The following is a 10,411-nucleotide window of genomic DNA, read 5'->3' as shown; positions in this document are numbered from 1 at the left end:
TGGGACACAATAAAAAAACCAAATCTAAGAATAATAGGGGTAGAAGAAGGAGAAGAATTGCAGATCAAAGGTCCAGAAAATATATTCAACAAAATTATAGAAGAAAACTTCCCCAACCTAAAGAACGATATCCCTATGAAGGTTCAAGAAGCATACAGAACACCGAATAGGCTGGATCAAAAAAAAAATCCCCTCGCCATATAATAATCAAAACACAAAACATTCAGATTAAAGAGAGAATATTAAGAGCTGCAAAGGAAAAAGATCAAGTAACTTATAAAGGTAAACCTATCAGACTTACACCAGCCTTCTCTATGGAAACCATGAAAGCCAGAAGGTCCTGGATAGAGGTACTGCAGAAACTAAGAGACCATGGATGCAAGCCCAGACTACTTTACCCAGCCAAGCTATCGTTCACTATCAACGGAGAAAACAAAATATTCCAGGATAAAAACAAATTTAAACAATACATCGCTACAAATCCAGCCTTACAGAAAGTATTAGAAGGCAAATCACAACCCAAGGAATCCAACATTCCTAACACTGCCTACAATAACTCAGGCATCTAGCGACCCTTCACAAGCAGAACTCAAAGAAGGGAAAAACATACACTCCACTACCCCCCCCCCCCCAAAATAACCGGAGTCAACAACCACTGGTCATTAATATCACTTAATATCAATGGACTCAATTCACCTATAAAAAGGCACAGGCTTAGAGATTGGATATGAAAACAGGATCCAACACTCTGCTGTTTACAAGAAACACACCTCAACCACAAAGACAGACATCTACTCAGAGTAAAGGGCTGGGAAAAGGCTTTCTAAGCAAATGGACCTAAGAAACAAGAAGGTGTGGCCATTCTAAAATCTAACAAAATCGACTTCAAACTAAAATCTATTAGAAGAGATAGAGATGGACATTTCATACTCATAACAGGAACAATTCATCAGGAGGAAGTCTCAATCCTGAATATCTATGCCCCTAATATAAAGGCACCCATTTATGTAAAAGAAACACTTCTAGAACTCAAGGCAGTCATCAAACCACACACACTAATAGTAGGAGACTTCAACACACCTCTCTCACCAATGGACAGATCAATCAGACAGAAACCCAACAGAGAAATAAAAGAATTATTGGAGATATTGAATCAAATGGACTTAACAGATATCTATAGAACATTCCACCCAAATAGGAAAGAATATACCTTCTTCTCTGCTGCCCATGGAACCTTCTCAAAAACTGACCACATACTTGGTAACAAAGCAAACTTCCACAGATACAAAAAAAATATTAGTAACCACCTGTGTCTTGTCGGATCACCATGGATTAAAGTTAGAATTCAACAACAATGCTACACCCAGGAAGCCAACAAACTCATGGAAGTTGAACTGTCAACTATTAAATCACCCCTGGGTCAAGGAAGAAATAAAGAAAGAAATTAAAGTCTTCTTTGAATTTAATGAAAATAAAGACACAACATACTCAAACCTATGGGACACTATGAAAGCAGTGCTAAGAGGAAAGTTTATAGCACTAAGTGCCCAATTAAAGAAAATGGAGAAAGCACACATTGGAGACTTAACAGCACACTTGAAAGCACTAGAAAAAAAGAAGCTGATTCACCCAGGAGGAGTAGAAGACTGGAAATAATCAAACTGAGGGCTGAAATCAACAAAATAGAAACACAGAAAACAATCCAAAGAATCAATGAAACAAAAAGCTGGTTCTTGCAGAAAATCAACAAGATCGACAAACCCCTATCCAAACTAATCATAATGCAGAGAGAGAACATGTAAATTAATAAGATCAGAAATGAAAAGGGGGACATAACCACAGACACAGAGACACAGAGGAAATTCAGAGAATCATCAGATCTTACTACGAAAGCTTATATGCCACAAAGTTGGAAAATGTAAAAGATATGGACATTTTTTTTATAATAAATTTTATATAAGTACCATATACCAAAGTTGAACCAACACCAGATGAACAATCTAAATAGACCCGTTAGTGGTGAAGAATTAGAAGCTGTTATCAAAAATCTCCCTACCAAAAAAAGCCCAGGACCAGATGCAGAATTTCAATGCAGAATTCTACCAGAACTTCCAGGAAGAACTAATACCTATACTCCTTAATGTATTCCACAATATAGAAACAGAAGAATCATTGCCAAACTCCTTCTATGAAGCTACAGTTATCCTGATACCAAAACCACACAAAGACACAACCAAGAAAGAGAATTACAGGCCAATATCACTCATGAACATTGACGTGAAAATTCTCAATAAAGTACTGGCAAACCGAATCCAAGAACACATTAGAAAAATTATCCATTATGATCAAGTAGGCTTCATCCCAGAGATGCAAGGCTGGTTCAACATACACAAATCTATCAATGTAATCCATCATATAAATAAACTGAAAGAAAAAAACCATATGATCATTTCATTGGTTGCTGAAAAAGCATTTGACAAAATTCAACACCCATTTATGATAAAGGTGTTGGAGAGACTGGGGATACAAGGATCATACCTAAATATAATAAAAGCTATTTACAGCAAGCCGACAGCTAACATCAAATTGAATGGAGAGAAACTCAAAGCCTTTCCACTAAAATCAGGAACACAACAAGGCTGTCCACTTTCTCCATACCTCTTCAATATAGTGCTTGAAGTTCTAGCAATAGCAATAAGACAACATAAGGAGATCAAGGGGATTCGAATTGGAAAGGATGAAATTAAACTTTCGTTATTTGGTGACAATATGATAGTGTACATAAGCAACCCCAAAAACTCTACCAAAGAACTCCTACAGCTGATAAACACCTTTAGTAATGTGGCAGGATACAAGATCAACTCCAAAAAATCAGTTGCCCTCCTATACACAAAGGATAAAGAAGCAGAGAGAGAAATCAGAGAAACATCACCTTTCACGATAGCCACAAATAGCATAAAATATCTTGGGGTTACTCTAACCAAGGAAGTGAAAGACCTATTTGACAAGAACTTTAAGTCTTTGAAGAAAGAAATTGAGGAGGATACCAGAAAATGGAAAGACCTCCCCTGCTCTTGGATTGGGAGAATCAACATAGTAAAAATGGCAATTCTACCAAAAGCAATCTATAGATTCAATGCAATCCCCATCAAAATCCCATCAAACTTTTTCACAGACTTTGAGAAAACAATAATCAACTTTATATGGCAAAACAAAAAACTCAGGATAGCCAAAACAATCTTATACAATAAAGAAACTTCTGGAGGCATTACCATCCCTGACTTCAAACTCTATTAGAGAGCTACAGTATTGAAAACAGCTTGGTATTGGCATAAGAACAGAGAAGTCGACCTATGGAATCGAATAGAAGACCTGGATATTAACCCACAAACCTATGAACACCTAATTTTTGACAAGGGAGCTAAAGGTATACAATGGAAGAAGGAAAGCATCTTCAACAAATGGTGCTGGCATAACTGGATGTCAACTTGTAGAAGAATGAAAGTAGATCCATATCTATCACCATGCACAAAACTCAGGTCCAAATGGATTAAAGACATCGACATTAATCTGTCCACTTTGAACCTGATAGAAGAGAAAGTGGGAAGTAGTCTACAAGATATAGGCACAGGAGGCCACTTCCTAAGTAGGACCCCAGTAGCACAGACAATAAGAGAAACAATGAATAAATGGGACCTACTGAAACTGAGAAGCTTCTGTAAAGCAAAGGACACTGTCATTAAGACAAAAAGGCTGCCTTCTGACTGGGAGAAGATCTTCACCAACCCCTCATCAGACAAAGGTCTGATCTCCAAAATATACAAAGAACTCAAGAAACTAGACACTAAAACTCTAATTAACCCAATTAAAAATGGGGTACTGAACTGAACAGAGAATTCACAACAGATGAACTTCAAATGGCCAGAAGACACTTAAGGTCATGCTCAACCTCCTTAGTGATCAGGGAAATGCAAATCAAAACCACTTTGAGATACCATCTTACACCTGTCAGAATAGCTAAAGTCAAAAACACCAATGATAGCCTATGCTGGAGAGGATGTGGAGTGAGGGGAACACTCATTCATTGTTGGTGGGAATGCAAACTTGTGCAGCCACTGTGGAAATCAGTGTGGCGGTTTCTCAGGAAACTGGGAGTCAACCTCCCTCAGGACCCAGCAATTCCACTCTTGGGAATATACCCAAGAGATGCCCTATCATACTACAAAAGTATTTGTTCAACTATGTTCATAGCTGCACTATTTGTAATAGCCAGAACCTGGAAACAACCTAGGTGCCCCTCAATAGAAGAATGGTTAAAGAAGGTGTGGAACATATATACATTAGAGTTTTACTCAGCGGTTAAAAAACAATGACATCTTGAATTTTGCATGCAAATGGATGGAAATAGAAAACGCTTTACTGAGTGAGGTAACCCAGACCCAAAAAGAGGAATATGGTATGTACTCACTCATAAGTGGATTCTAGCCATAGTTAAAGGTCTTTGAGTCTATAATAGGTGATCCTAGAGAACCTAAATAAGAAGGTGAACCTGAAGAAAATCATATAGTTATCCTCCTGGATAGTGGAACTAGGCAAGATTGCCAGGCAAACTCGGGTGCACGGGGAGTTGGGGGGGTGGAAGTAAGGGAAGATGGTCAGGGAGAGGGGAGAGGGGGAGGATTGGGGAAGGCTTGGGGGAATGGGAGTGGGGGAGGGAGGAAGGATGGTTGGGGGAGCAGGGAGGTTTATATCTCAGCTAAGGGAGCCATTTTAGGGTTTGCAAGAGACTGGATTCTGGAGGGGTTCCCAGTAAAAATTAAATAAAAAAATAAAAATAAATAAATAAATTTTTTAAAAAATAAAAAAAATAGTAAAAAAAAAAGAAAAGAAAAGAAAACGCTTTACTGAGTCAGGTAAGCCAGACCCAAAAAGAGGAATATGGTATGTATTCACTCATAAATAGATTCTAGCCATAATTTAAAGGTCTTTCAGCCTATTATTCGTGATCCTAAAGAAGCTGGATAGGAGGGTGAACCTGAAGAAAATTCAGGTAGTTTTCCTCCTGGAGATTGGAAATAGACAAGAGTCCCAGGTAACCTCGGGTGCATGGGGGGGGTAGGAGGGTTGTTGAAAGGGGAGAGGGTTAGAGAGAAGGGAGCAGGGGATGAAGGGGGAATGCTCGGGGGACTGGGAGCGGGGGAGGGAAGAAGGATAGATATGGGATCAGGGAAGAATATATCTCAACTAAGGGAGTCAGTTTAGGGTTTACTAGAGACTTGATTATAAATGGGATCCCAGGTCCAAGGAGAGATCCCCAGATTGTTCTCTGGACGGAGGAGAGGGTGCCTGAACCGGCCTTGACCCATAACCATACTGATGAATATTTTGCTTATCACCATAGATCCTTTATCTGGCGATGGATGGAGATGGAGACGGAGACCCACATTGGAACACTGGACTTAACTCCCTAGGTCCAAACAAGAAGCAGAAGGAAAGAGAACGTGAGCAAGGAAGGCAAGATCAGAGGGAACCTTCATCCCACGAGGGATGGTGATACAGACGGAGACCTACATTGGAGCACCACACGGAGTCCCCCAAGGTCCAAATGAGGAACAGAAGGAGGAAGAACATGAAAAAGGAAATCAGGACCGCGAGGGGTGCGATCACCCACGGATACAAGGGTACTGATCTAATGAGAGTTCACCAAGGTCAGTTGACTGGGACTGAGCAAGCACGTGATCCAGCCAGATTCTCTGAATGAGGCCAGATTCTCTGAATGAGGCCGAATTCTCTGAATGTGGCTGGCCCGGAGTCTTTCTGAAAAGCCATTGACAATGACACTGGGACTTGTTTCCTCTGCATATACTGGATTTCTGGGATCCAGTCTGTTTGAATACTCACCTTCCTGGACCTGGAGGGAGGGGGGAGGAGCTTGAACTACCCACAGGGTGGGAGACCCTGACTGCTCTTGGGGATGGAGAGGGAGAAGGGGAGGGAGTGGGGGGAGTGGGAGGGAGTTGGGAGGAGGGGCGGAAATGGAGACTTTTGTATTTTAATAAACTTTGAGAAAAAAAAAAGACAAAAAGAAAGGAAAGTTTCCAATTCTCTGTGATGTAGTCAAGGAGATTGTGGTTTGAATTAAAATGTCCCCCATAGGGAGTAGCAGTATTAGGAGGTTTAGTTTAATTGGAGTAAGTGTGGCCTTGCTGAAGGAAGTATATCACTGTGGGGGTGGGCTTTGATATCTTCTATGCTCAAGCTCTGTCCAGTGTGTTACACAGTTCTTTTCCTGTTGCCTGCAGGTCAAGATGTAGAAATCTCAGCTCCTTCTCCATCTTATCTACCTGCATGCTGCCATGCTTCTCACAATGATGATAATGGACTAAACCTCTGAAACTGTAGGCCAGGCCCAATTGAATGTTTTTCTTTATAAGAGTTGTTATGCTCATGGTGTCTCTTCAAAGCAACAGAAACTCTTAACTAAGATAAAAGTTGGTACCCGAACTGTGGTATTGTTGTGATTGGCCTGACCATGTTTTCATTTACAGGAATATGAAACACTTTGGGACTTTGAACTAGAAAAGCAGTTAAACACTTTAAGCAGGGTGCAATGGGCTGTACTAGTAGGAGCGTGGAAGACAGTGGTGCTGAGAGTGATTTGAACTGTGGGCCTGGCTCAAGAGGTTTTAGAAGAGAAGAATGTTAGTATGTGGCCTGCTCCTCACCAAGCACCTGCCCAAATCTAGCTTGGGTTCCCCATCCAGTCTGGTTAGTCTTGATTATACCACCCCAAACCTCCAAGCCTAGACCACTACACATATCCAGGTCCCTGTATCACTTGACTTCATCCTGCCTATGCCATAGCCAACTTTCAGCCCAAACCCAGCCTACATATCTTGTGCTTTTCTCCAGCCTGCTGTATCCATATCAGAAACAAAACAAAAATAATCCATGTGCCCAAGTCTCATCACAAAAAGATTTTGGCATTTCACAGTGTGTTCACATATTGAAAGATCACAATGTACACCTTCAGTTGTATTGTGTTCTAGATATGCAGAGATCCGCTCCAATATGCAGAGATCACCTGTCACATTAGACATTGTTTTGTTTTAGCTGTCTGTTTGTTTTGTTAGATTTGTTGGTAGTGGGAATAGATTTTTTTTTCTTTTGCCAGAATAATAGGGGTTGGGATGGGGCTCATGAGCCAAGATTGACCTTGAACTCCTGATTTACCTGTCTCCACTTCACTCTTGTTGGAATTCCAAGTGAGAGCCACAAAGCCTGGCATGATAGTGAAATTTAAAAGAAACAAATTTTTGCTTTAAAACTAATACTTTAGATTAGAATAGATAGTGGGTTTCATCACAGCATGTGTTCTGTGGGGTGGACAAAGAACTTCATTCTGGAAAGAAGACCCACTCAGACAAAGTAAATGTATCTGGAAAGTAACTTAATAGGAGAAGATTGGATCTGCAGTACCAGTCCCTTCTTGTGTTCCGGCAGATCATAGATTGGGTGGATGTTGGGGTGGGTCAACTCATAGTCCTGGTTCTGGGCCTGGTTGGTTGCAGGGTTGATCAGCTCACCAGCTCTCTCCCATCTTCTCTACCAGGGTGAACTCTCTAGCATTGTCCACGCTAGTTCACCCTGTGCAGGAGAGGAGCAAGGGATGGGGCCAGTTCTCCCACTTTCATACCCTCTGGGCTGTCTCACCCACACCTATACTGCCAGAGTTAGCTCTGCTATGTTGCCCAGGTGAGATGCAGGGGTCACTCTCCTGAATGCCGGAGCTGGTAAGAGGGAGGTCATATAATATATTCTTTCCCCTCATGCAACTCCTCTCAGATCCTTCCTACCTCCCCTAATTATACCTTTCATGTTCTTTCTTTCCCTCTCTCAAAACAACAAAGGAAAATCACGGGGGGAAAAAAACTAGTAAAACAAAACAAAAACCAAAAAAAAAAAAAAAACCCAAAAAACATGAGCTCCATTTTGTGTTGGTCAACTACTCCTGGGCATGGAGCCTGTCCTAGAATGTGATTGATATACCTCATTGTCACTCCATTAAAAAAAAAAAAAAAGCAAAAACGATTTTCCTGACTTGGCAGGTATAATTGCAAATAGCTTTTTGGTTAGGGTGGGACTTTGTGCCCACTTCCCCTTCTCCACACTGGGGTTTTGTCTGGTTTGAATCTGTGCTGGCCTTGTGCATGCTATCACAGTCTCTAAGTTCATATGTGATCAACAGTGTTGCGTCTGGAAGATGCTGTTTCTTTGGAGTGATCTTTTACTTCTGGCTCTTACAATTTTTTTGTCTTCTCTTTGGCATAGATCCTTGAGCCTTGTGGTGAGGGGTTAGATAAAGACATCTCATTTCAGGCTGAATGTTTCAAAGTGTCTCATTCTCTGCACTTTGTCTATTTGTAGGTCTCGGTGTTAATTATTGCTTATTGCAAGAAGAAGCTCCCCTGAGGAGGACTGAGCAATTGGACGCAGCAGTATGTTGTTAATATCATTGTACTGTTTTGTCCATTTAGCAAAACAATGGTAGTAAGTTCTCCCCTAAGCCTGTGATCCACCTAATAGCAGAGTCTTGCCCTCATTAACGGTGTCAGGGTTCTAGCCCGTGGAGTAGGCCTTAAATTCAATTCTTTTAAAAGTAGTCAATTATTCCTATTTGTGCCATTATTGCATCAATTTATTCTTTGCAGACAGTCACTGTTGTAGGTTGCAGGTCTTGTGGCTGGGTGATATTGGTCACTTTTCTCCTTGAATAGTGTTCACAGCACCTTCCAGCACCGTAAATGTTAGTTAGCAGCAGTGAGGTTTCTTGTTGGGCACCAGCTCAATTTCTTCATGGTCTATGACATAATTAAGTGATATCTTCAGCAATGGGGTCTTACCAGCAGGTTGGGGAAGATAACCAATAGCCTTGGCAACAACTTGTGATGTTTAGATGAGCCTAGGGACCCCTTGGGCTAACAGCTTATCAAGGTATAATCCACTCGTGGCATTAGCAGCTTGCGGGTGGTTTTTGATTAAAACATTTAAGCCGAGTGTGGTGATGTGCAACTGTAATCCCAACACTCTAGAAGCTGCAGCAGGATGCCAACAATTCCCCACTTCAGACAAAACAAAATCAAAGTCAAAAGGATGCTTCATATGAATGTTGGGCCTTCTCATCTCATCCAGAATAAAGAATCATTTTTCATATTCCCTTAGTTGAAATAGCCTTCCTCAGAAGCCTCCTCATAGCTCCTATGACATCTTTGTTCCTCAGAGTGTAGATGAATGGATTAGCCATAGGAGTAATGACACAGTAAAACAGAGTCAAGACCTTGATGAGGTCTTGGGAGCCGTCTTCGGAGGGTTGCATGTAGATGTAGATACCTGGCCCATAAAATAAAGACACCACCAACAAGTGAGATGAGCAAGTGTTGAAAGCTTTAAGCCTCCCAGCTGCAGAAGGAATTCGAAGTACAGTTTGGGCAATGTAACTATAAGACACAAGTATCATGGAGAGGGGACCCATTATCAAGAATGTGGCCACCACTGATAAAGTGATCTCATTGATTGTGGTGTCCCCACAAGACATCTTAATAAGCCCAGGCAGCTCACAGAAGAAGTGGTCCAGCATCTGGTTCCCACACAGGGGCAACTGTAAGGTGAGGGTAGACTGCAGTAGTGAATTGGCCAGGCCAGTGAGCCAAGCTGTGCTGGACAGCTGCAGACAGAGTCTGTGGTCCATGATGACAGAGTACCTCAGAGGCTTGCACACAGCCACGTAGCGATCTAAGGCCATGATGCCAAGCAGAACACATTCTGTACAGCCGAGCCAATGAAACACGTAGGCCTGGGCCATGCAGCCTACGTAAGTAATGTTCTTGTTGGGCCCCTGTAAGTTGAACAGCATTTGAGGGACAGTTGTGGTGGTGAAGCAGAGATCCAAAAATGAAAGACTGGTAAGGAAGAAATACATGGGACTTTGGAGCTGGGAATCAAGCTGAGAGACCAGAATAATAGCAATGTTTCCCAGCAGTGTGAACATGTAGGAAATCAGGAGGACAAAGAAGAGAGGGCGATCCAGCCATGGGTATTTGGTAAAGCCCAAGAGAATGAAATCTTCTGGAAAACCTCTATTGATGAGCTTCATTGAATTTCCAAAGGAAAGTGGCCCGATAAAATCAAGGAAGAAAAGGATTATCTGGAAAAAAAATCACAAGTTGGCAGGAATTCTGAAGACATTAGAAAAAAATAAACTTTTTATGGGGGAAAGACTGGATATATGCTGTCTGCAGAAATCATCACAAAGGTTCTAATGAATGCAATAATTTATAGGTAACCCATGAAATGTCTAGAAAGCAGGACAAAGTCGTTTTATATAATTGTTTATAATGTTTGCTTCTTCCTT

At 41.3% G+C, this 10,411-nt stretch overlaps 1 protein-coding gene across 1 annotated transcript; it reads right to left on the bottom strand.

Annotated features, from left to right (window-relative positions):
• Positions 1 to 9,208: 9,208 nt before the first annotated feature.
• On the bottom strand, positions 9,209 to 10,153 carry LOC125417606 (olfactory receptor 2B11-like). Its single transcript, XM_048461161.3, has one exon. It carries the CDS (start codon positions 10,151 to 10,153, stop codon positions 9,209 to 9,211), a length of 945 nt encoding a protein of 314 aa, XP_048317118.2.
• Positions 10,154 to 10,411: the final 258 nt, after the last annotated feature.

The sequence above is a fragment of the Myodes glareolus genome, chromosome 14 (assembly GCF_982192425.1).
Source record: "Myodes glareolus chromosome 14, mMyoGla1.1, whole genome shotgun sequence".
Taxonomy (NCBI): Eukaryota; Metazoa; Chordata; class Mammalia; order Rodentia; family Cricetidae; genus Myodes; species Myodes glareolus.
Note: the sequence above shows the minus strand (reverse complement) of the source record. Positions and strands in the feature narration are given on the sequence as shown.